The sequence below is a fragment of the Pseudophryne corroboree genome, chromosome 1, assembly GCF_028390025.1.
Source record: "Pseudophryne corroboree isolate aPseCor3 chromosome 1, aPseCor3.hap2, whole genome shotgun sequence".
NCBI classification, from domain to species: Eukaryota; Metazoa; Chordata; class Amphibia; order Anura; family Myobatrachidae; genus Pseudophryne; species Pseudophryne corroboree.
Window position 1 is genome coordinate 92,074,717 of NC_086444.1, and position 27,991 is coordinate 92,102,707.

A 27,991-nucleotide genomic window follows, 5' to 3' on the forward strand; every position below is an offset into this window, starting at 1 on the left:
TATGTAACTATGTATGTATAAAGAAGACTGAAAAAAATCCACGGTTAGGTGGTATACAATTATGGACGGACTGCCTGCCGAGTGCAGACACAGAGGTAGCCACAGCCGTGAACTACCGTACTGTACTGTGTCTGCAGCTAATATAGACTGGTTGATAAAGAGAAGATGTCTATGTAACTATGTATGTATAAAGAAGACTGAAAAAATCCACGGTTAGGTGGTATACAATTATGGACGGACTGCCTGCCGAGTGCAGACACAGAGGTAGCCACAGCCGTGAACTACCGTACTGTACTGTGTCTGCAGCTAATATAGACTGGTTGATAAAGAGAAGATGTCTATGTAACTATGTATGTATAAAGAAGAATGAAAAAAAACCACGGTTAGGTGGTATACAATTATGGACGGACTGCCTGCCGAGTGCAGACACAGAGGTAGCCACAGCCGTGAACTACCGTACTGTACTGTGTCTGCAGCTAATATAGAATGGTTGATAAAGAGAAGATGTCTATGTAACTATGTATGTATAAAGAAGAATGAAAAAAAACCACGGTTAGGTGGTATACAATTATGGACGGACTGCCTGCCGAGTGCAGACACAGAGGTAGCCACAGCCGTGAACTACCGTACTGTACTGTGTCTGCAGCTAATATAGACTGGTTGATAAAGAGAAGATGTCTATGTAACTATGTATGTATAAAGAAGAATGAAAAAAATCCACGGTTAGGTGGTATTACAATTATGGACGGACTGCCTGCCGAGTGCAGAGACACAGAGGTAGCCACAGCCGTGAACTACCGTACTGTGTCTGCTGCGACTGGATGATAAATGATATAAAAAATATATATATATCACTACTGCAGCCGGACAGGTATATATTATATATTATATAATGACGGACCTGCTGGACACTGTCTGTCAGCAGAATGAGTTTTATTTTTATAGAATAAAAAAAAAAAAAACACACAAGTGAAGTCACACGACGAGTGTTTAACTTTTTCAGGCAATCACAATATAAGTATACTACTAACTATACTGGTGGTCAGTGTGGTCAGGTCACTGGTCAGTCACACTGGCAGTGGCACTCCTGCAGCAAAAGTGTGCACTGTTTAATTTTAATATAATATGTACTCCTGGCTCCTGCTATAACCTATAACTGGCACTGCAGTAGTGCTCCCCAGTCTCCCCCACAATTATAAGCTGTGTGAGCTGAGCAGTCAGACAGATATATAATATATATAGATGATGCAGCACACTGGCCTGAGCCTGAGCAGTGCACACAGATATGGTATGTGACTGACTGAGTCACTGTGTGTATCGCTTTTTTCAGGCAGAGAACGGATATATTAAATAAACTGCACTGTGTGTCTGGTGGTCACTCACTATATAATATATTATGTACTCCTGGCTCCTGCTATAACCTATAACTGGCACTGCAGTAGTGCTCCCCAGTCTCCCCCACAATTATAAGCTGTGTGAGCTGAGCAGTCAGACAGATATATATAATATTATATATAGATAATAGATGATGCAGCACACTGGCCTGAGCCTGAGCAGTGCACACAGATATGGTATGTGACTGACTGAGTCACTGTGTGTATCGCTTTTTTCAGGCAGAGAACGGATATATTAAATAAACTGCACTGTGTGTCTGGTGGTCACTCACTATATAATATATTATGTACTCCTGGCTCCTGCTATAACCTATAACTGGCACTGCAGTAGTGCTCCCCAGTCTCCCCCACAATTATAAGCTGTGTGAGCTGAGCAGTCAGACAGATATATATAATATTATATATAGATAATAGATGATGCAGCACACTGGCCTGAGCCTGAGCAGTGCACACAGATATGGTATGTGACTGACTGAGTCACTGTGTGTATCGCTTTTTTCAGGCAGAGAACGGATATATTAAATAAACTGCACTGTGTGTCTGGTGGTCACTCACTATATAATATATTATGTACTCCTGGCTCCTGCTATAACCTATAACTGGCACTGCAGTAGTGCTCCCCAGTCTCCCCCACAATTATAAGCTGTGTGAGCTGAGCAGTCAGACAGATATATATAATATTATATATAGATAATAGATGATGCAGCACACTGGCCTGAGCCTGAGCAGTGCACACAGATATGGTATGTGACTGAGTCACTGTGTGCTGTGTATCGCTTTTTTCAGGCAGAGAACGGATTATAAAGTAAACTGCACTGTCCTCACTAGTAAACTCTCTCCACTCAGTCTCTACACTTCTACAGTAACAGTACTCCTCCTAGTCAGCTCCAGTAAATCTCTCTCAGTCTCTTATAATCTAAATGGAGAGGACGCCAGCCACGTCCTCTCCCTATCAATCTCAATGCACGTGTGAAAATGGCGGCGACGCGCGGCTCCTTATATAGAATCCGAGTCTCGCGATAGAATCCGAGCCTCGCGAGAATCCGACAGCGTCATGATGACGTTCGGGCGCGCTCGGGTTAACCGAGCAAGGCGGGAAGATCCGAGTCGCTCGGACCCGTGAAAAAAAACATGAAGTTCTGGCGGGTTCGGATTCAGAGAAACCGAACCCGCTCATCTCTACTTTATGCCAGAATTATCGCCATTTTTTATTTTCTGGATTTTTCTTATAGGCTAACCAAAACACGTGACGTCCGATAGCCAATAAGGAGATTCAGGTAAATCCGAGTAAAACCAAACCTGCTCATCTCTAGTGCTTAGTGATATAATACCTATAATATTCAGGGCCCGTCCTCCACTGCTGTGTGGTGTCATGGTGTCACAGGCTAGGTGGGAAATGGTCCTGCATCCAACAACAGTTGCTTGAGGAGTTGCTTCTAAGCAAATAAGGATGTCCCTAAATCTGAGTGTACCTGCTGCCAATCCATTCGTCTGCGCCCTCAGCTAGGCTAAATACTTGCCAATGAAGTCTCTGATACGTTGAATGCTCTGGTGTGACCGTGTGAGAATCCTATCTCCTCCTCCCCCACATGGTGGCAATATTCTGAAAAAGATACTGATTATCTATGGCTGCCCTTTCCTTCCATCATGCATGCCTGTGTCATTTATCCCAAGGGGCACAATGATATCGCCCGCCTCACCCTGTCTTGCCACGTCAGCTACGTTTAGCATGTACCCATAACCTCTCAGAGTAGTACCTTTGGGTAGGTCTTATACCACTGCATCCCTTCACTACCTATTCCCAAATCTATAACTCCCAATAGGAATTTGACATACTGGCCAACTCTTCCGATTTATCCATGAGACTTCTAAAATGGTTGATGATATCCTGGGTTCCCAAGAAATTCAATGATGCCGGGGCAGACAGAGTTGTATCATCATGTTCCATCCACAGCACAGCGATTACCTTATTTGCTTCAGTGTGTGGCCATTATTATAATGTCATTTGTGCCTTTAGACATCACCCACAACCTCACTTCATCTCTCAGACTGGAGTTCTGAAAGGCTGGCAAGTGGCAACCATGCGTTTCCTACGGCCTCGGTTTCCATTTTCTTACCAGGGCCTTCCTACCTCTCTGTCTGTCTGTTATTACCCAGTTTTGTTTGATCACTGTTGTTTCCATTAAGCCGTCTATTAATTTATTGTTCTTCAACATTAGCTATACACTTTAAGCTAGATTATCAACTAAAAATAAAGACACGGACACAACTGCGTTGCATTAAATGGTCATTGAATTTATCAATTGGAATGACCTCACTCGTAGTGGGTGGCCAGGAAGACACTACAACTAACCAGCTCTAGTCACAGATCTTACAATATGGCAGAGACTAAAGCCCCAACTGAAATGGTGACGACTGAAAGGCCCATCTATATATATACCAGCATGACCTGTGTTGTGACGGTCTCACCACCCCTTACTATAGCAGTGAGGACGCACCCTCAAAGAAGCGTCCATTGCCCCCCCACAAGGAAAGGACACACTCGCCGTCCTTCAAAAGGGGTAAGTGCCTCACAACACCACTTATGCTACACGTGACCACTGGCCAGTAGTGCCTTCCCACCCACTAAATTCAGAAATAAATTGTAATTAGTAAGCCAAATTAAAGAGAGACAAATAAAAGAGTCAACAGGACGGATGGGTGGAATTCCCAAATGACAAGAGGAATGATTCTGGTAAGCTTCTCCTTACATACACTAACATCACCGCACCTATACTAAATGATAGGCTGGCCCTAACCAATTATAACACACTACAACCCTTGATCTGCCTAGCAACAGATGACTAATTCAACTAATCACAAAAATTCAAGCCTCTTATATAGATTTAATGCCTAGGCAGCCCTCTCCTGCACTATATAAGAAACGGTTAATAAATAATATTTAGCATCATTTCTATGTTCTCTTACTCTGTTACCTGACCATGTGCTCAGTCCTACTCTACAAGGGAACAATTTGGCTTTCAGAGTGTTCAACCCTTTTCCTTGCAGAGTTTATAGTAATCCAATCAGAATGGAATTTTATTTTGACTGTCTGACTTCATTGCCACAATCCCCACTAGACAGCTGGAGTGAGACCCGATGCAATGTGGAACAGGACAGACATCGGGTGCTGGGACATTAGTAATTCTGTAATGACATTCTGGGTCCACCTGTCTCTTACCTGCTCATTGCAGGCAGTGTAAAATGGCTTGGTGGATCTCATGTGGTTTGTTGATGGGGTATTGCACATTTATGGTATAAGTACATGATATATGCTCTGCAGCATTGGAATATTACAACATATCAGTCATTGATAATGACACTATTTTTTTCTATGTGAAGGTTCTGGTGACAAAGAGGTCCGTGGCAAGGCGACTGTCACAGGTGGAGAACCCAAATTTGTCACGGCTCTCAGCTATTTCTCAATGGATAACCCAGTGGCTAACGATGAACGTTACGCTGCCTGGGCTGGTTCCGTAACAAATCTGCCAAGTGTTATCAAGCAAAAGGTCAGTACTAATTGTATGCTTCACAATAAGACTTAGCAAAAAGTGATTGCGCCACTTTTCACAGAGGAGGCCGGAGGGGGCAGCCAAAAAGTCATCATGAATGATCTAAATTCCCTACCACACGCATAGACACACAGGGGTAAATTTACTAAAGCTCTAAAACAGAGAATTTGTGATGTTGCCCATAGCAACCAATCAGATGCTGTCTATCATTTTCTAAAAAGCAATAAAGAAATGATAGACATCATCTGATTGGTTGCTCTAGGCAACACCACCAATTCTCTGTTTTAGAAGCTTTAGGGCTAGATGCATCATCGCTTAGAGGGAGAGATAAAGTGATAAATATCACTGTGATAAAGCACCAGCCAATCAGGTCCTAACTGTCATGTCACAGGCTGTGTTTGAAAAATGACAGTTAGGAGCCGATTGGCTGGTACTTTATCACTGTGATATTTATCACTTTTCAGGCTTAGTACATCTGGCCCTAGAGAGTGATAAAATGGAGAAAGAAAAAGTGGCAGCCAATCAGGTCCTAACTGCCATGTCACATGCTGTGTTTGAAAAATGGCAGATAGGAGCTGATTGGCTGGTACTTTTTCACTCTCAATTTTATCACTTTCCAAGCGATGATGCATCTGGCCCTGAGTCAAGTTACCCAACAGACTAGGCTCCATTTGGTCAGAGGACAATAATCACAAACATGGGAGAACATACAAGCTCAAATCATATAGGGATCTACTTACTATTTTTTCGTATAAATGAGTGAATTATTCTTCTTTATTTTATTTTCTCTTCATTGCCTTAAGTTATATTGTCCCTTGTTTGTTCCTTCCTCCTGGATCTGGCCTCCTCCGGGATCTGATGAGCCCTTGATGATGTGATTCTATATAAATCCTCAATTGTGCAGCTGGGAGAAAGGTTTTAAAGGCAAAGTTAAATATTTTTGCTCCCTGGGAGAGCAAGAGAGCACCCCCATCCCACCCACCCCTACCTCCAGGCCTAGAACAAAAATCTGGTTTACCAATTTGTAAGCATCATTTACATGTATATATATATATATCTTGAATTGTATCTTAAATTATCTATATAAGAATATGATTTACCACCCTGGGATGACGAGTAAATGAGCGCTATGTCCACTACACTGAGAATGAATGGGTTGGGTAATGTGTATTTCTTATGCCATGGTGAAATTATATGTGGGTGCATAGGAGGATACATACTCTCGATGTGGGGAACAAAAAGGGTATTATCTGTGCAATGCTCAACCACACTAAGGTAATATTACAAGCCAGAGGATGTTATTCAAGGGAAGCAGCTTTTAAAGGGGCATATGGAGGGGTATAAGAAGAATATGGAGAGGTTGACGGCACAAAAGGGAATGTGTAGGGGTCAAGTGGCATATAAGGGGCATGTGGAGGGGTCTCAGGCACAAAAGGGGCATGTAAAGGGAACTGATAGCATAAAAGGTTCATGTGGAGGGGTATGATGGCATAAAAGAACATGGGGAAGACTAAAGGACATTTAAGTGTGGTAACAAAATGAATGAATGAATGAATGAATGAATGAATGAATAATAAAACAGACACAGTAGTACTACAGCCAATGGAGGAATATGCCATATTCTCTAAATGATAAGCAGAATAAACAAAAAAAGATCTATCTATCTAAGTAATCTATATATTTTTTGAACTTGACATTATGGGGTATATTTACTAAAAGTCAATTTTGGCAGATATTTGGCTGACGTTTGGACGATTTTTCATTGATTTTGAGTTTAAGGGGGGACATGTACTAAGCAGTGATAAAAGTGGAGAAGTGAGCCAGTGGAGAAGTTGTCCATGGCAACCAATCAGCATTGATGTAACATTAATAATTTGCATACCATAAAAGTATACAGAGCAGCTGATTGGTTGCTATGGGCAATTTCTCCACTGGCTCACTTCTCCACTTTTATCACTGCTTAGTACATGTCCCCATCAATCACACATTTACTAACAGATGATTTTTGACATTGTTTAAAAAAAAAAGTCAAAAATTATTTATTAGTAAATGCGGAATTAGACCATGAAAACCAAAATCGATCAAACATCATCCTAAAATAGACCCAGGTTGATTTTTTTGTAAATATATCCCTAAATACCACATTTACTAACATATGATTTTTATTTTTATTTTTTTTAAAGGATTTAAAAAATCATCTGTTAGTGAATGTGTGATTTAGACTCTGAAACACAAAATCGACCCAACATTTACCAAAAATCGACCCAAATCAACTTTTAGTAAATATACCCCTATAAAATTATTGTAGTGTACATGATGTTTTATTTCCAGAAGGTGATGGATTTCAGGCACTGTGCAAACAATGGGAGATATATTTAAACCAAACACATTCGTGCAGACCTTTATTCCAGCAAGCGGCTTATGACAGCGCCATTTATCTTGTCCTGCATTACCAGACATTTCAACACCTTTTGCATTAGGGAATACGGGAGGCGAAAAGTAATTAGGGATCTGACAGAAATAGTGATGACCTTTCTCCGTGATCAATGATTTTGTTTGAAATATGTTTATCAATGTTATTATCATTCAGCTCACATCCCTCATGCTCTGCTTCCTCGGCTTACTGATCCTGATGTGAGCAGTTGTCGGATGTGTTTCAGCTTATAACAGAGAAAGAGCTCAATCACGAGCTAGCCCATCACTCATTTAAATCTCCAGTAATAGATTAAAATAAGAATTTACTTACCGATAATTCTATTTCTCGGAGTCCGTAGTGGATGCTGGGGTTCCTGAAAGGACCATGGGGAATAGCGGCTCCGCAGGAGACAGGGCACAAAAAAGTAAAGCTTTACTAGGTCAGGTGGTGTGCACTGGCTCCTCCCCCTATGACCCTCCTCCAGACTCCAGTTAGGTACTGTGCCCGGACGAGCATACACAATAAGGGAGGCATTTTGAATCCCGGGTAAGACTCATACCAGCCACACCAATCACACCGTACAACTTGTGATCTAAACCCAGTTAACAGTATGACAACAGAAAGGGCCTCTTAAAGATGGCTCCTTAACAATAACCCGAATTAGTTAACAATAACTATGTACAAGTATTGCAGATAATCCGCACTTGGGATGGGCGCCCAGCATCCACTACGGACTCCGAGAAATAGAATTATCGGTAAGTAAATTCTTATTTTCTCTATCGTCCTAAGTGGATGCTGGGGTTCCTGAAAGGACCATGGGGATTATACCAAAGCTCCCAAACGGGCGGGAGAGTGCGGATGACTCTGCAGCACCGAATGAGAGAACTCCAGGTCCTCCTTTGCCAGGGTATCAAATTTGTAAAATTTTACAAACGTGTTCTCCCCCGACCACGTAGCTGCTCGGCAGAGTTGTAATGCCGAGACCCCTCGGGCAGCCGCCCAAGATGAGCCCACCTTCCTTGTGGAGTGGGCTTTTACAGTTTTAGGCTGTGGCAGGCCTGCCACAGAATGTGCAAGTTGAATTGTGTTACAAATCCAACGAGCAATCGACTGCTTAGAAGCAGGTGCGCCCAACTTGTTGGGTGCATACAATATAAACAGCGAGTCAGATTTTCTGACTCCAGCCGTCCTTGCAATGTATATTTTTAAGGCTCTGACAACGTCCAACAACTTGGAGTCCTCCAAGTCGCTAGTGGCCGCAGGCACCACAATAGGTTGGTTCAGATGAAATGCTGATACCACTTTAGGGAGAAAATGCGGACGAGTCCGCAGTTCTGCCCTATCCGAATGGAAGATTAGATAAGGACTTTTATAAGATAAAGCCGCCAATTCAGATACTCTCCTGGCAGAGGCCAGGGCTAGTAACATAGTCACTTTCAATGTGAGATATTTCAAATCCACCTTTTTCAATGGTTCAAACCAATGGGATTTGAGGAAATCTAAAACTACATTTAGATCCCACGGTGCCACCGGAGGCACCACAGGAGGCTGTATATGCAGTACTCCCTTGACAAAAGTCTGGACCTCAGGGACAGAGGCCAATTCTTTTTGGAAGAATATTGACAGGGCCGAAATTTGAACCTTAATGGATCCTAATTTGAGACCCATAGATAATCCTGATTGCAGGAAATGTAGGAAACGACCCAGTTGGAATTCCTCCGTCGGAACCTTCCGATCCTCGCACCACGCTACATATTTTCGCCAAATGCGGTGATAATGTTTCACGGTGACTTCCTTCCGTGCCTTAATCAAGGTAGGAATGACTTCTTCTGGAATGCCTTTCCCTTTTAGGATCTGGCGTTCAACCGCCATGCCGTCAAACGCAGCCGCGGTAAGTCTTGAAAAAGACAGGGACCCTGCTGTAGCAGGTCCCTTCTCAGAGGTAGAGGCCACGGTTCGTCCGTGAGCATCTCTTGAAGTTCCGGATACCAAGTCCTTCTCGGCCAATCCGGAACCACTAGTATTGTTCTTACTCTTCTTTGCCGTATGATCTTCAATACCTTTGGTATGAGCGGCAGAGGAGGAAACACATACACTGACTGGTACACCCAAGGAGTTACCAGTGCGTCCACAGCTATTGCCTGTGGATCTCTTGACCTGGCGCAATATTTGTCCAGTTTCTTGTTGAGGCGAGACGCCATCATGTCTACAATTGGTCTTTCCCAACGGTCTATTAACATGTTGAAGACTTCTGGATGTAGACCCCACTCTCCCGGATGAAGATCGTGTCTGCTGAGGAAGTCTGCTTCCCAGTTGTCCACGCCCGGGATGAACACTGCTGACAGTGCTATCACGTGATTCTCCGCCCAGCGAAGAATCTTGGCAGCTTCTGCCATTGCACTCCTGCTTCTTGTGCCGCCCTGCCTGTTTACATGGGCGACCGCCGTGATGTTGTCCGACTGAATCAACACCGGCTTTCCTTGCAGGAGAAGTTCCGCCTGGCTTAGAGCATTGTAGATTGCTCTTAGTTCCAGAATGTTTATGTGAAGAGACTTTTCCAGACTCGTCCATACTCCCTGGAAGTTTCTTCCTTGTGTGACTGCTCCCCAGCCTCTCAGGCTGGCGTCCGTGGTCACCAGGATCCAATCCTGAATGCCGAATCTGCGGCCTTCTAATAGGTGAGCCTTCTGCAACCACCACAGAAGTGACACCCTTGTCTTTGGTGACAGGGTTATTCGCAGGTGCATCTGCAGATGCGACCCTGACCATTTGTCCAACAGATCCCTTTGGAATATTCTTGCATGGAATCTGCCGAATGGAATTGCTTCGTAAGAAGCCACCATTTTTCCCAGGACTCTTGTGCATTGATGTACTGACACTTTTCCTGGTTTTAGGAGGTTCCTGACCAGATCGGATAACTCCTTGGCTTTTTCCTCTGGAAGGAAAACCTTTTTCTGAACCGTGTCCAGAATCATTCCTAGGAACAGCAGACGAGTTGTCGGGATTAAATGGGATTTTGGAATATTCAGAATCCACCCGTGTTGTCTTAGCACCTCTTGAGATAGTGCTAAAGCTGTCTCCAGCTGTTCTCTGGACCTTGCCCTTATTAGGAGATCGTCCAAGTATGGGATAACTAATACGCCTTTTCTTCGAAGAAGAATCATCATCTCGGCCATTACCTTGGTAAAGACCCGAGGCGCCGTGGACAATCCGAACGGCAGCGTCTGAAACTGATAGTGACAGTTTTGAACAATGAACCTGAGGTACCCCTGGTGTGCGGGGTAAATCGGAACGTGTAGATACGCATCCTTGATGTCCAAGGATACCATAAAGTCCCCTTCTTCCAGGTTCGCTATCACTGCTCTGAGTGACTCCATCTTGAACTTGAACTTTTTTATGTAGAGGTTCAAGGACTTCAGATTTAGAATAGGCCTTACCGAGCCATCCGGCTTCGGTACCACAAATAGAGTGGAATAATACCCCTTTCCTGAATGGCTTCCAACACCCTCTCCCTTTCGGAAGAGACGGTTGGTAAGGCAGACTTCAGGAAACGATGAGGAGGATCCGTCTCTAATTCCAACCTGTACCCCTGAGATATTATCTGCAGGATCCAGGGGTCTACCTGCGAGTGAGCCCACTGCGCGCTGTAATTTTTGAGACGGCCCCCCACTGTCCCCGAGTCCGCTTGAGAGGCCCCAGCGTCATGCTGAGGTTTTTGCAGGAGCCGGGGAGGGCTTCTGTTCCTGGGAAGGAGCTGCCTGTTGGTGTCTCTTCCCTCTTCCTCTGCCTCGTGGCAGGTACGACAAGCCCTTTGCTCTCTTATTTTTGTAGGAGCGAAAAGGCTGCGGTTGAAAGGTCGGTGCCTTTCTCTGTTGGGGAGTGACTTGAGGTAAAAAAGTGGATTTCCCGGCAGTAGCCGTGGCCACCAAGTCTGATAGACCAACTCCAAATAACTCCTCCCCTTTATACGGCAAAACCTCCATGTGACGTTTTGAATCCGCATCGCCTGTCCACTGTCGTGTCCATAAGGCTCTTCTGGCTGAAATGGACATAGCACTCACCCGAGATGCCAGTGTGCAAATATCCCTCTGTGCATCACGCATATAGATAAATGCATCCTTTATTTGTTCTAACGACAGTAAAACATTGTCCCTATCTAGGGTATCAATATTTTCAATCAGGGATTCTGACCAAACTACTCCAGCACTGCACATCCAGGCAGTTGCTATAGCTGGTCGTAGTATAACACCTGCATGTGTGTATATATTCTTTTGAATAACTTCCATCTTTCTATCTGATGGATCCTTAAGTGCGGCCGTCTCAGGAGAGGGTAACGCCACTTGTTTGGATAAGCGTGTGAGCGCCTTGTCCACCTTAGGGGGTGTTTCCCAGCGCGCCCTAACCTCTGGCGGGAAAGGGTATAATGCCAATAACTTTTTTGAAATTATCAACTTTTTATCAGGAGCAACCCACGCTTCATCACACACGTCATTTAATTCTTCTGATTCAGGAAAAACTGTTTGTAGTTTTTTCACACCATACATAATACCCTGTTTTACGGTATCTGTAGTATCAGCTAAATGTAACGTCTCCTTCATTGCCAAAATCATATAACGTGTGGCCCTACTGGAAAATACGTTTGAATTTCTACCGTCGTCACTGGAATCAGTGCCCGTGTCTGGGTCTGTGTCGACCGACTGAGGCAAAGGGCGTTTTACAGCCCCTGACGGTGTTTGAGGCGCCTGGACAGGCATTAATTGATTGTCCGGCCGCCTCATGTCCTCAACTGACTGTTTAAGGGAAGATAAACCATCACGTAATTCCACAAATAAAGGCATCCATTCTGGTGTCGACCCCCTGGGGGGTGACATCTGCATATTTGGCAATTGCTCCGCCTCCACACCAATATCGTCCTCATACATGTCGACACCACGTACCGACACACACCGCAAACTCACAGGGAATGCTCTAATGAAGACAGGACCCACTAGCCCTTTTGGGGAGACAGAGGGAGAGTCTGCCAGCACACACCACAAAGCGCTATATATACAAGGGATATCCTTATATTAAGTGCTCCCTTATAGCTGCTTTAATATATATATATATATAGCCATTAATGTGCCCCCCCTCTCTGTTTTACCCTGTTTCTGTAGTGCAGTGCAGGGGAGAGACCTGGGAGCCGTTCTGACCAGCGGAGCTGTGACAGAAAATGGCGCCGTGTGCTGAGGAGATAGGCCCCGCCCCTTTTTCGGCGGGTTCTTCTCCCGCTATTTTTCCAGTCAGGCAGGGGTTAAATATCTCCATATAGCCCCTATGGGCTATATGTGAGGTATTTTTAGCCTTGTATAAGGTTTATATTTGCCTCTCAGAGCGCCCCCCCCCAGCGCTCTGCACCCTCAGTGACTGCCCAGTGAAGTGTGCTGAGAGGAAAATGGCGCACAGCTGCAGTGCTGTGCGCTACCTTATGAAGACTGAGGAGTCTTCAGCCGCCGGTTTCCGGACCTCTTCACGCTTCAGCATCTGCAAGGGGGTCGGCGGCGCGGCTCCGGGACCGGACTCCACGGCTGGGCCTGTGTTCGATCCCTCTGGAGCTAATGGTGTCCAGTAGCCAAGCAGCAAATCCACTCTGCATGCAGGTGAGTTTACTACTTTCCCCCTAAGTCCCACGTTGCAGTGATCCTGTTGCCAGCAGGACTCACTGTAAAGAAAAAAACCTAAACTAAACTTTCTCTAAGCAGCTCTTTAGGAGAGCCACCTAGATTGCACCCTTCTCGTTCGGGCACAAAATCTAACTGGAGTCTGGAGGAGGGTCATAGGGGGAGGAGCCAGTGCACACCACCTGACCTAGTAAAGCTTTACTTTTTTGTGCCCTGTCTCCTGCGGAGCCGCTATTCCCCATGGTCCTTTCAGGAACCCCAGCATCCACTTAGGACGATAGAGAAACCAATGTGCTGCTTCATATGGGATAATGGGCCGACAAGGCATTTAGGGCACACATATACTGTACATGCCAGTGTAATCTGAGGGGACTCTACTTTTAATACACATGGGATAATGGACTGACCAAGGAGTTCAGTAAATATATTATTCATGTGAGGGTAATCTGTGGAGACTTATAATACATGCCGGATAATGTACCAAGCAAGGTGTTCATTATCAATATGTACACATCCAGGGCCATGAGGCATTGGGTAGTCCCAGGTGTCAAGGAGGGTGTCTGGGTGCAAGAGAGGGGGCATGGCCACTGGAGGCTGTAGTCACTACTTCATTGGCAGGTGTGGTTATGGCATTATTTGGGACTTCCCCTGAACTGCCAGGCCCCTACAGAAACTATATGGCATAATGGACAAACCAGATGTTCAGTAGCCATATACTGTATAAATGTCAGGGTGATTGAGGTGACTTCTAATACATATTGTATGGGATAATGGACCAACCAAGACTTTTAGGCCCAGATTTATCAAGCCTTGGAGAGTGATAAATAGCACGGTGAAAACGTACCAGCCAACCAGCTGCTAACTGTCATTTCTCAAACACAGCCTGTAACATGGCAGTTAGGAGCTGATTGGTTGGTACTTTATCACCGTGCTATTTATCACTCGGCTTACTGATCCTGATGTGAGCATTTGTCGGATGTGTTTCGGCTTATAACACAGAAAGAGCTCAATCACGAGCTAGACCATCACTGATTTAAAGCTCCAGTAAAAGATTTAACCAATGTGGTGCTTCATATGGGATAATGGACCGACAAGGTGTTTAGGGCACACATATACTGTACATGCCAGTGTAATCTGATGGGACTTTTAATACACATGGGATAATGGACCGCCAAGGAGTTTAGTGCTTGATAAATGCTTGATAAAGGGGGCCTGTGTGTCTATATAAACACATCCATGGCCACCAGCACACTTTAGGCAGGCCCAGGTGTTGAGGGTGATATCTGGTTGCTGGGGGGATGGCCGCCCACTGGAGGGGGTGAACTGGGGGCAGTGCTCACAGCACATTTGACATCACTTGATTGACAAGTTGTTTTGCAAGGCAGCCCATCAGGGTAGTGAGGAGGTATTAGTGAGGCTGGTATAGTCCGGGATCTGTCTCTTTGATTCTGGAAGCTCCCCACTTATCTGTTTGCTGGAAAGCGTTACTTTTCAGTGGGAGTAGTATAATTCTAGGTTTGTCAGGCACCTTTCCCATTGTAGTAAGGCAAGGGCTCCTGCTCTTGTGCTCTTATGGGGGGAGCTTGTATTGTCCATTGTCCGCAAGGAACGTTGAACAGGCCCAGTAGCGGAGGTGGCTATTCTCACATTGGTGGTGGTGAGTGGGGTGGGGGGGAATGGAGAGTTGCCCCTCCCCATCCATTGTCATCTTCCTGCTTTGCCATGTGATAGTTCAGTAAGACTTTCTCAGATACCATTCATACTGTCAGTAATAATTGTCATTTAAGAAATTAAATGACCTTTTAGTCTGTTAGTGTGTGAGGCGGGAGTGTGTGTGTGTGTGGGGGGGGGGTTATTTTTTTTGTTTAGCTGAAGCTATGCACAAGCCGTCAGCCCATATGTGGACACTTTCATTCACATCTCGGCATTATGGAATAGATGTATTAAGCCTGGAGAAGTGATAAAATGGAAAGTGATAAAGCACCAGCCAGTCAGCTCCTAATTGTCAAGTTACAGGCTGAGTTTAAAAAATGACAGGAGCTGATTGGTTGGTGTGTTATCACCTTCCACTTTATCACTTCTCCAGGCTTAATACATCTGTCTGTATCTTTCAGTGCAGCTGCCTTCACATATGGTTCTGGTGAGATCATCTGTGTAGAGCGCAGTTGATTGTCAGTTCTCATTGTTAGGACAACAAGGAGAGACACGCTGCAAGGTGATCGAGTCTTTGGTTAATTATTCAGAATTTCTATCACGATTTCAGCTAATTAAATTCTAGTGGTGATCATGAGTATTAGCCTTAGAGTACTTTTTTTTTACTAATCTCATATATATATTATAAACAGAACCAATATGACAACCGTATCAATCCATTGCCCCCTGTCACTTGGCTGAGGCACAATAGGAGTAAAGTCTTAAGGACGGAATAAAAAATTATACATTATGGTGGAATTTCATGCGGGACACTTATGGTCATGTTCGGGAGATGGAGCTGCTGACTTTGAAGCATTCACTGGGATGGGGGGTATGTCAAAGGAATGGAAACCACCCCCAGGAGGACATACTGTATTTGGGAAAAAAAAGAAGTAACACAGTCTGCCAGTAAGTGTTACCCTGCTGACAGATTGGGGCACACCCCTGCATAGTAGAGGATGCGGCTTAGGGACAGCGGGACCCACCAGGGATAACCCCGCCCCATCACTCCAGTCGCTGGTCACAACATAACACAGGTGTCTTAGACTAAGCTTAGGGAGGACAGAAGCCTCCAGTAGCGCAACATGGCAAAAGCTGGCTTCATCTTCATTTTTCGTACAAATACTGGACAAACCGTGAAGCAAGCCTCATAAACCATCAACTTTTGGGGTTTTAAGTACAAGGTGTCAGAAATAAAGGTAGCAGTATAACCAACTGTTGTATATGGATATCAGTGCTGATTTTTTTATTTTATTTAGTTACCCCATGTTCATTTGTGCACTTTGGGGGTCATTCCGAGTTGATCGCTCGCTAGCTGTTTTTAGCAGCCGTGCAAACGCTAGGCCGCCGCACACTGGGAGTGTATTTTAGCTTAGCAGAAGTGCGAACGAATGGATCGCAGAGTGGCTACAAAGTTTTTTTGTGCAGTTTCAGAGTAGCTCAAAACCTACTCAGTGCTTGCGATCACTTCAGACTGTTCAGTTCCTGTTGTGACGTCACAAACACGCCCTGCGTTCGCCCAGCCACACCGGCATTTTTCTTGGCATACCTGCGTTTTTCCGAACACTCCCTGAAAACGGTCAGTTGACACCCAGAAACGCCCACTTCATGTCAATCACTCTGCGGCAGCCAGTGCGACTGAAAAGCATCGCTAGACCCAGTGTGAAACTACATAGTTCGTTGTAATAGTACGTTGCGTGTGCGCATTGCACCGCATACGCATGCGCAGAAGTGCCGTTTTTTAGCCTCAACGCTGCACAGCGAACGAATGCAGCTAGCGATCAACTCGGAATGACCACCCTTGTTTATTGATTTGTGCACCATGCTCATGATACAGTAAAGTTTCTGATTTTGTTCTTTGAAGTAATCCCGCACATCTCAACAAATCTTCCCATTCTCCAAAGCCTTGTTAACCAAACAAACCAGTTAGCCTGTGTATCTGACAGCGGGCTGGAGCCTGGAGGGCAACTTTGCATACCGCTGCTGGCTCTTTAGGGTTCTTAAGCGTATGCTTTTGTAATAGACGTTATCCATCATACAATATTATTGCACCGAATTGACTTTTAATTACTGTATTCATTGTTAACATAGGAGCAAATGATCCTTGTAAAAATGTTTTATTGTTTTGATTTGCTTTCTTTAAAGCTTGTTCCTTTATATGAGCTGGTAAAGGAGGTGCCATGTGCTTCAGTTAAAAGAATTTTCCTGAAACGAGCTATTGAGGAATACATGGCTGAGGATAATTCGTGTCGCTGCAAGCCATGCAGGAACAAAGGCGTGCCTGCCGTGGTGGATACAAAATGTGTGTGCAACTGTAAGCTAAGCACGTATGGCTCTGCATGTGAATTCGGTTCTCTAGTAAATGATGATGCAGGTAAGATGTTACACCAGCTTTATTTAGTATGTGTTCTATTACATGGGTTTTATCAAGAAATTGCAGTATGGGAAATGCGCTTTAACCCAACATACTATACAGTTCCAGGACATGGTATTCTCAGGAAAAAGGGGAGTGGGAAAAGATCCTGAAACACCTTTCATGGAGCTGGCTAAAACCTTCAGTTTCTTGAGTTCTTTTCTATTAAAAAGTTCACACTTACATATGTATCAAATATACCATGCCCATAAAGGTTTCTTTACAACACCGTCTTCAGAATAGAATGCAACACAGCTTTTCTTATGACTGAACTTGAACACTTACATATGTATCTAATATAGGGTGCACATAAAGGTTTTTTTACAACAGTCTTCAGAATGCAACACGGCTTTTCTTATGCCTGTACTTGAACACTTACATGTAAATGTGGGTAGTTGTTCACATAAAGGTTTCTTTGAATACTCTGTCAGTGTTATGATTCCAGCACTCTGGTCTGAGGAGATCTTTTTGCGAGGACCGGAGCACTGGAACGATATGCTGGGGAAGGGAGCGGGAATGGAAAATAGCTCCTGGCGCCCTAACTCCGTTGTCTCACCCGTGCTGTCGGAAATCCCCTGCGAGACTATGGTTGCTTGAGCCCATGGCAGCCGCGTTTGAAGGGCGGATTATGTCTGCCCAACTCCGATGCCCCCCCAGGTCTTAATGAGAGACAAAGGGAAATCCGAGACAGGGTGATAACAAGGGGCAACCAGGCCAGGGGCTACAAGCTAACTTAAAACTAGAATATGTGCGGAAACACCGCCAGGGAAAAGGACAACCAAAATATCCACTTGTCCACTTCTCCTACCCAGCACCGCCGGGTTCCAGAGAGGACTTGTGGAAGCGGAACCCTCCGCAAATGCTCCAAAAACAGAATATATAAAGATAAAGCGGCTGAGCCGCAACACACGGCAGAGCCGCAACTCACGGAACACCACTCGATATACAAAGGTGATCAGTCAGGACAACTGGGACCAAACGACTTCCTGGGATGAGATGACAACTCCCGAATACAGGACTTCTGAGGACAGGAATGACCGGATACAGCAGGACTGGAACAGACTCTCAGCAAACCAAAGCAGCATGCAGGAAGCTATTACCGGCGTCTGTGAGAAGTACTGGGAAGGTATTTAACAGGGAGTCCTCCAATCAGCTGCTTAGAGCCTGATTGGGAATAAATGCCGTGCAGCTGCCTTGATGCACGGCCAGAGGACAAGTGTGTGTGCTTGTTAATTAGGCCCTGCAACGGGGAACGCGGTCCGCCCGTGGCGTCCCCGTTGCTAGGGTCCGTGCGGCTCAGCGCGCCCGGCGTCTAGCGTTGCTAGGGAGCCGGCGGCTGAACGCGCACGGCGTCCCTAGTTGCTAGGCGCCGGGCCGCGCGGACATGCGGACCCCGGCGCCTAACAGTACCCCCCCCTTGAGGAGGGGTCAAGGAACCCCTAAAGCCAGGCTTCTGAGGAAATTCCTGAAAAAATGCCCTCTTGAGCCTAGGGGCATGAAGATCCTTATCTAGGACCCAAGACCTTTCCTCCGGACCATAGCCTTTCCAGTGAACTAAAAAATAAAGCCGACCCTGGGACAATTTGGAATTAAGAACTTTCTCTACCAAGAACTCCTGTTGTCCCTGTACATCCACTGGAGATCTACCCTGAGAGATCCTCCGAAGAAATCTACTGGAAGAAACGTATTGTTTCAACAGGGAACAATGAAACGTATTTCCAATCTTGAGAGATCTTGGTAAACGTAGCCGAAAGGCAACTGGGTTGACTCTTTTAATAATAAGAAATGGTCCAATAAATTTGGGTCCCAGTCTAGCCGAGGATTGTCGAAGCCTGATGTTGCGAGTTGACAACCACACCTTGTCTCCCACCTTAAAAGTGCAAGGACGTCGGAGCCTGTCAGAAAATTTCTTTTCTCGAAAGGCCGCTTTTCTGAGAGCAAGGTGCACTTTTTTCCAAATTGCTCTGAGATGGGAGGTCAATGCCAGCGAGGAGACTGGAGAATGATGAAAAAAAGAATTAGCTCTGGGGTGAAAACCAAAAACTGAAAAGAATGGAGACTCTTTAGTGGAGGAATGACAGGAATTATTGTAAGCAAATTCAGCCAAAGGAAGAAACTCGGACCAATCATTCTGGAGTTTGGCTGAATACAAGCGCAGATATTGTTTTAATGACTGGTTAACGCGTTCGGTTTGCCCGTTGGATTGTGGGTGATAACCGGATGTTAATGACAGTTTCATCTTTAATGAAGCACAAAAACATCTCCAGAATTGTGCGATGAATTGTGGACCCCGATCAGAAACAATATCAGTGGGTAACCCATGAAGCCTAAACACATGGCGGAGGAACAAAACTGCCAACCCTTGAGCAGAAGGCAACCGGGGAAGAGCAATAAAATGAGCCATTTTACTAAAACGGTCCACTACCACCAATATGACTCGGAATCCGGCTGAAAGGGGAAGGTCAACCACAAAATCCATGGAAATATGAGACCATGGCCTGAGAGGGACACTTAAGGGCATAAGTTGCCCGATAGGCAAGGAACGGGGAACCTTATGCTGTGCACAAACCTGACATGAAAAAACAAATTCCCTAACGTCTTTAGACATACTAGGCCACCATACTGAGCGAGAGACTAACTCCAATGTCTTAGTGATTCCCGGATGCCCTGAAACCTTGTTGTCATGGAATTCAGTTAAAACAGTAGCTCTCAAAAATTCAGGAACGTAAAGACGACCAGCAGGAGTAAATCTAGGAGCTTGGTGTTGAAGCTGGTTTAACTGGGTAAATAAATCCTGTGTGAGGCCTGCCCGGATGACCGAAGATGGAAGTATTGGGGTAACAACAGGATTGTTATTGTGAACCGGAAGAAAACTACGTGACAGGGCATCAGCTTTAGTATTCTTGGAACCAGGCCTGAAAGTGATTATAAATTTGAAACGAGTAAAAAATAATGCCCAACGTGCCTGCCGGGCATTAAGCCGTTTAGCTGATTCAATGTATTGCAGGTTCTTATGGTCAGTCAATACCGAAATAGTATGCTTTGCTCCTTCCAGCCAATGCCTCCACTCCTCAAAAGCCCACTTTACCGCCAGTAACTCCCGATTACCAACGTCATAATTGGATTCTGCGGAGGAGAACTTCCTGGACATAAAGGCACAAGGATGTAAGTCCAAAGACACCGGATCCTTTTGAGAAAGGACAGCCCCCACTCCAACCTCTGAGACATCAACCTCCACAACAAAGGGCAATTCCGGATTAGGATGTCTGAGGACTGGAGCTGAGACAAAGGCTTGTTTCAGGGCCCGGAAGGACAACTCAGCTTCATGCGACCAGTTGGTAGGATCTGCTCCTTTCTTTGTCAGAGCCACAATGGGAGCAACCAGGTCAGAAAAAGAATGAATGAACCTCCTATAATAATTCGCAAACCCTAAAAAGCGCTGAATTGCTTTTAAATTGGTGGGTTGCGCCCAATTAAGGATGGCCTGAAGCTTCTTAGGTTCCATGGAAAATCCCTGAGGGGAAATTATGTACCCTAAAAAAGATACTTTCGTGACGTGAAATTCACACTTCTCCAGCTTGGCATATAAATGATTCTCACGTAACTTTTGAAGAACCAGACGCACCTGGGTGATATGTTGTTCCATCGATTCAGAAAAAATCAAGATGTCGTCTAAATAAACGACCACGAATTTCCCTAGGAAGTCACGGAGCACATCGTTAATGAGGTCTTGAAAAACTGCTGGAGCATTAGACAGGCCGAACGGCATCACCAGGTATTCGTAGTGACCCGACTGAGTACTGAAAGCCGTCTTCCACTCATCTCCAGATTTAATTCGGATGAGGTTGTAAGCTCCTCTCAGGTCAATTTTAGAAAAAATCACAGCAGAACGTAACTGATCAAAGAGTACAGAAATCAACGGCAAAGGATAGGTGTTTTTGACTGAGATTTTATTCAAGGCTCTAAAATCTATGCATGGTCTAAGCGAGCCATCCTTTTTCTCCACAAAGAAAAAACCAGCACTTAAAGGGGATTTTGATGGTCTAATAAAACCTTTCTGTAAGCTCTCCTGAACATAGTCATTCATAGCCGAAGTTTCTGGCCCGGACAATGCATATAATCTCCCCTTTGGCAATGCGGCACCAGGGATTAGCTCAATAGCACAATCATAAGGCCGATGGGGAGGCAGAATGTCCGCATTGCCTTTGGAGAATACATCGGCAAACTCCTGGTATTCCACAGGAATGACTTCTGGAATGATAGCTGCTACTCTAACTGGAAACGAAATACATTCCTTAGCACAAAAAGTACCCCATTGTGAAATCTCCCCGGACCGCCAATCAATGGTGGGATTATGAAAGGCCAGCCAAGGGTGACCCAGAACAACTGGAACTGCTGGGCAATGTGTTAGATAGAACTCGATCTTTTCGGAATGTAAAGCTCCTACTGTAAGTACTACGGGAGGTGTACGGTGAGTAATAACCCCGTTGGAAAGCGGACTCCCATCTAAGCCATGCATGGTGACACACCTACCCAATGGTAACTGAGGAACGCCTAAGGCCTTAGCCCAAGTTAAATCCATAAAGTTTCCTGCAGCTCCACTGTCAACAAAAGCCGACACCAAAGAACTGAGGCTGCCAAAGGAAACCTTAACTGGGACTAAAAGAGAGTTATTCGAGGAGATAAGCTGCAGACCTAGGTGAACCCCCTCACAATTCACCTGGTCAAAGCGTTTCCCGACTTGTTCGGACAGTTACGAGCAAAATGTCCCTTACCACCACAGTACAAACAAAGACCGGAATTTTGCCTTCTGGCCCTTTCCTCAGGAGACAGCCGGGAGAGACCCATCTGCATGGGCTCCTCTACGTCTTCTGGAATGGAATAAACACAAGGACTTGACCTTACAGGTGTTCCTCTTTCAGCCCTCCGCTCTCTGAGACGACGATCAATCTAAATAGAAAGCTCCATGAGTTTATCGAGAGTCTCAGGAGCGGGGTACTGGAGGAGACTGTCTTTAATAGACTCTGATAAGCCGAGGCGAAACTGACTGCGCAGGGCTGGGTCATTCCAGCCACAGTCGTTCGACCAACGGCGAAATTCAGTACAATAAACCTCTGCAGGATTTCTTCCTTGTTTGAGAGCGCGCAGCTGACTTTCAGCGGACGCCTCTCTATCTGGGTCATCATACAAAAGCCCTAAAGACTTAAAGAAAGCGTCTACTGACAACAACGCAGGATCCTCTGCCCTTAAACCGAACGCCCAGGTCTGAGGATCCCCCTGGAGTAAAGAAATAATAATCCCAACCCGCTGAGATTCAGAACCAGAGGAAGTAGGTCTTAAACGGAAATAAAGTTTACAGGATTCTTTAAAACTAAAAAATTATTTTCTATCGCCAGAAAATCGGTCAGGCAAATGCATCTTTGGTTCAGGGGGACTACCTTTGGGGAGGCTCACAAAAGATCTTCCTGCGACCTCACCCGAAGAGAAAGATCCTGAACCATCTGAGTAAGTTCTTGAATCTGATTGACTAAGAGCTGGCCAGGGTTTGGCCCTAAACCTGTCGGATTCATGAGGCCAAAAAATTTTAACAAAAACTGAATGAGAGGAAAAAATTAAAGCCCTGTTTAATTTTAATTTTTTGGTATGGCCGGTAATAATGTTATGATTCCAGCACTCTGGTCTGAGGAGATCTTTTTGCGAGGACCGGAGCACTGGAACGATATGCTGGGGAAGGGAGCGGGAATGGAAAATAGCCCCTGGCGCCCTAACTCCGTTGTCTCACCCGTGCTGTTGGAAATCCCCTGCGAGACTATGGTTGCTTGAGCCCATGGCAGCCGCGTTTGAAGGGCGGATTATGTCTGCCCAACTCCGATGCCCCCCCAGGTCTTAATGAGAGACAAAGGGAAATCCGAGACAGGGTGATAACAAGGGGCCCTCTGACTAAACAACCAGGCCAGGGGCTACAAGCTAACTTAAAACTAGAATATGTGCGGAAACACCGCCAGGGAAAAGGACAACCAAAATATCCACTTGTCCACTTCTCCTACCCAGCACCGCCGGGTTCCAGAGAGGACTTGTGGAAGCGGAACCCTCCGCAAATGCTCCAAAAACAGAATATATAAAGATAAAGCGGCTGAGCCGCAACACACGGCAGAGCCGCAACTCACGGAACACCACTCGATATACAAAGGTGATCAGTCAGGACAACTGGGACCAAACGACTTCCTGGGATGAGATGACAACTCCCGAATACAGGACTTCTGAGGACAGGAATGACCGGATACAGCAGGACTGGAACAGACTCTCAGCAAACCAAAGTAGCATGCAGGAAGCTATTACCGGCGTCTGTGAGAAGTACTGGGAAGGTATTTAACAGGGAGTCCTCCAATCAGCTGCTTAGAGCCTGATTGGGAATAAATGCCGTGCAGCTGCCTTGCTGCACGGCCAGAGGACAAGTGTGTGTGCTTGTTAATTAGGCCCTGCAACGGGGAACGCGGTCCGCCCGTGGCGTCCCCGTTGCTAGGGTCCGTGCGGCTCAGCGCGCCCGGCGTCTAGCGTTGCTAGGGAGCCGACGGCTGAACGCGCACGACGTCCCTAGTTGCTAGGCGCCGGGCCACGCGGACATGCGGACCCCGGCGCCTAACAGTCAGATGTGCAGAGTTTTCATATAAATGGAAAAAAGAATATAAATGAAAAAAAGAAAACAATTCTCCATTCTTAAATAATTAGAACAATTTATTCAGCCCCACATTGAGAATAAACAAAGTTTAAAAAGAAGTAAGAGATAAAATATCAGAGTGAGTTCCGTATTGGAGCGAGGCTGAGGTTGCGCACTGTGTCTAAAGCAAGCCCGGGTTTTCAGACAAGGTGTTCCGGCAGCAGTCTCCTGCATGCCCATCTCACTCTGTGTGTAAGCAGTCACAGCAATGTGTTTCGGAGTGAGATCTCAACATGTATGGCATCTTGACACCATTGTGCACAATACTTTGTGGGTGTGAGCAACTGTCTTTGGACGCAGCTGCTGCCACTAACACACCTGTGTCTGCTTAGACATCCCGTTGTTATCTCCCAGCCAACTGCGTGCGACAACGACACTGCATCTACTGTACCTCTCAATCAGGCCAGAGTCTGACACCACTAAACGTCATGAACAGCTGTTATATTCTTCTGCGTCACAGAATATCATTGTTAAACCCTGTTTTCATAAGTCTTATGTTCTGTACATTTCGACCTTTTTGTTTTACTTTAGGGTTAAACTTCCTTTTTTGTATTTTGTAATGTGATGTTTCATTTGTGGTGGGATTGTCAAAAATCAGAGCTAGAACACAATGTAATTGCTGGGATTCTATCTCGTTACTGGAGTATCTGTAAGTAGTAGTGGCAGAGCAAGGGAAGGGATGAGGGGATGCTCAAATGCAAAACTATTTCCTGCCAAACACCCTGCACCCCACAGCGCCGCCCTAGAGGTTATTATGTCATGCTGTTAACGGCACACCTTCATGGTGTTTGTGTTTTGGCAATATTTAGCTGGGTCTTCAGCTCCTCACTGCATGACTCTATGCCCCTCTTCCCTGATTTCAGTGAGCTCCAGAATAATACTTGACCTCAATATACTGTAATTTGCTCTTCAAAATACAGTGAGCCAGTAAGATTCAGGGTGGACATTGATGAAGTCTACATGGTTAAAATGTCAACATCATTCATATTGACACAGACGAAATGTTGACATGGACAGAATGTCAACATTGGAAATGTAAACAATGACATAACATCGACATTTCCAGGAGAGTTGAGGTTGGAGTTAGGGTTAGCTTTACAGTTACCGTTAGGGTTACCAGTGCAGTGCCAGCTTGTTTTGTGTGCCTTGCGAAAGTGGCAGTGGCTGGCTCCGCCCCCTGCACTACTGCTTCCCTCCTCCTCTCCCCTAGGCCAGTCCCTGGCACTGCCAGGGTCTACTCAACAGTGACAGGGTAATAAAACTCTGGCCAGGGCAGATCATATGATTTGAACATAACAAAGGGTTTTTAGGCCAACTGGATTCCCCCCCCCCCTCCCCTTCCGCCTGCAGATATATAACTGAGGGGGCCAGAAAATGTTGAAGCCCATTTTATGTCGGTAAATTCATAAAAATGTGTCAGTTTTTAATTGTCTTCCTTTTATTTAAGGAGTTATTGATGGTAATTGGGGCTGCTGGTCGCCCTGGAATGCGTGTCGAGGAACCTCAGGAAGAAGGGTACGGAGTCGCGTGTGTAATAACCCTGCACCTAGCGGGGGAGGGCTGCGATGCATTGGGGACTCCATAGAAAGCCTTTTGTGTGAACAGGATGAGCTGGAACATTTACGGTACATTGTCAATGTCTTGTCCTGTCCTTTGTTTACCCAAATTAACACAAATAGCTTTATTTAAAAAAAAAATGTGCAAAAACATTAGATTTTCCTCTTCTGGGCAATGGAGGTTATAGGCAACTTCTGGCTATGTATTATTCTGCAGATGATCAAAAAACATAGCTATAACGGCTCCAGGACACGGTGAGAAAAATCTGTAAGATTTTGACTATATACTCAAAATCTTAATGAAAGTGAATGCATATCTCATGGTGTTAGGCAGCTTGCAATACCGTTTCGATCCCGATGCGCACTCCCATGGGGTCGGTATCGTAAGGCTAGATATACTGTGCAGGCAAGTCAACCTTGACTATCTAGTGTACTATCTAGTACAAAGTATAGTCAAAATTGTCACTTAGTCAAAATCGTACATAGACAAAATCCAAAGTACAGATCTGTCAAAATCTGTGCTATCTGGGCTCTGGGGGAGTTCAAGGGAAATCTCATAGGGGGTCATTCCGAGTTGATCGCTAGCTGCCATTGTTCGCAGCGCAGCGATCAGGCTAAAAATGGGCATTTCTGCGCATGCGTATGCACCGCAATGCGCAGGCGCGTTGTACGGGTACAATGAGCATCGTGGGTTTGCATAGAGTGTAAAGAACATTCCAGTGGCACGGCCGTACGCAGGAAGATTGACATGAAGTGGGCGTTTCTGGGTGTCAACTGACCGTTTTCAGGGAGTGCTTAGAAAAACGCAGGCGTGGCAGAAAAAACACAGACGTGGCTGGGTGTTCGCTGGGCGGGTGTGTGACGTCAAAAGGCGTCCCTCCGTCGTTAGAATCAACACACATGAAGAGTAACTATAGGGCTGGTCTTGTTTTGCACTAAACGATTTTGCAGGCGCTCTGCTACACAGGCGTTCGCACTTCTGCAAAGCGAAAATACACTCCTCAGTGGGCGGCGACAATGCGTTTGCACGGCTGCTAAAAACTGCTAGCGAGCGATTAACTCGGAATGACCCCCATAGTCAAAATTGGGCATAGCAAGGATCTCACCGCATGTACGCACCTTAAGAGAGAACGAAACTACAAACAACACATTCCCCTCATAGAACAGACAGGTAATACACCTGCAGCGCCTATTTATCAAGACCCTTTCACCCTATGATTTAGGCCCAGGGGATAATCATGAAGATCATAATGCAGGAGATAGCAGTCTAAGGGGTACATTTACTAAGCAGTGATAAGAGCAGAGAAGTGAGCCAGTGGAGAAGTTGCCCATGGCAACCAATCAACACTGAAGTAACATCTATAATTTGCATACTATAAAATGATTCAGAGCTGCTGATTGGTTGATGGGGAAATTTCTCCACTAGCTCACTTCTCTGCTGTTATCACTGCTTAGTAAATGTCCCCCTAAATGATGCTAAAGATCATTACTGTTAATGGGGACTGCGGCCCTCTGGCATTATTATTAATGGGGACTGTGACCTGGGTCATATTGATTAAACATTGCTTTTCAGAACTGTCCCCCCTATAGTTATGCCACCTTCATATGCCTCTTTGTGTCTCCGGTAAATGCACTCACATGGCGCATTGTTTTGTAAATAAGCCCCTTAGGAAGTAGACTACCTTCAGTTAGCAGCTCCGCACACCTACATCATGCTCCCACCACGCACAGGGACACTTGCTTCATCATCACTTTTTATTAACTTTCTACAATACTAATCACATGGACTTGTTATCTTGATCTGTCACTGAAAAGCGAAACGCCTGCTCTGAGCTCTGCAGTCTGCGGGCAGGGGGAGCCGTGCAGGAGGTGCCAGTTCTGTATTTTCGTTTTGTGCATTTACATTTATCTTTTGGGAATATACAGCTATTTCAATAAAGTTCTCCCGGAATTGAAAAGAAGACAACTAAATAATAATATATATATGTTTACGTACAGTACATCAGTCGGTGGCAGATTTTACCTAGGGTCTGCAGGGCTGCAGCCACCAGAAAAATCTACCACCTCCAGTGATTACAGACAGGCCCGGTGACGGGGGGGGGGACAAAGGGGACACTGGTACAGGGCCTCAAGGTTCAGGGGGGCCCCAAGGATCAGGGACACAAATAACAGGGCCACAGCGCCAATATTGCTTTTTAAAGTGTATGCTCCAACTGCTCCATCTAAGTAGGAAAACAATTAACAGGCCCCTAAACCCTCCCCCCTCCTTTTACCCCATCACTTTGTCCAGTCCCTGTGGTCCATGCTGTATTACCAGTATTATGCATGTCACTGCGCTGGCGCTTTTCTGTATGTCCCTGCCAGTGGCACCGGAGAGCCACCTGCCAGGCTCACTGACAGTCAAAGGCTCCATTTTCTTAAAAGATCCCCTCTGCAAAGTTAAGGGGGCTGTGGGGGCCCCAGAGATATCAGTGTGCTGAGCCCCAAGATTTCTATTGCTGGCCCTGATGCCTGCAGTAAAATTCTATGTTTCTATGTATATAGTGCTAATAGTGTATTGCATACCCTCCAACATTTTACACATAAAAATCGGT

At 45.5% G+C, this 27,991-nt stretch overlaps 1 protein-coding gene across 1 annotated transcript in view; it reads left to right on the forward strand.

The window, feature by feature from the left end:
• Window positions 1-27,991, forward strand: part of C7 (complement C7) — a 217,261-nt gene that overhangs the window by 79,061 nt on the left and 110,209 nt on the right. Inside the window, exons 10-12 of the mRNA XM_063961404.1 lie at window positions 4,776-4,942; window positions 16,856-17,084; window positions 25,289-25,466. Coding sequence (XP_063817474.1) covers window positions 4,776-4,942; window positions 16,856-17,084; window positions 25,289-25,466 — 574 coding nt within the window. The remainder of the gene's footprint in view (window positions 1-4,775; window positions 4,943-16,855; window positions 17,085-25,288; window positions 25,467-27,991) is intronic.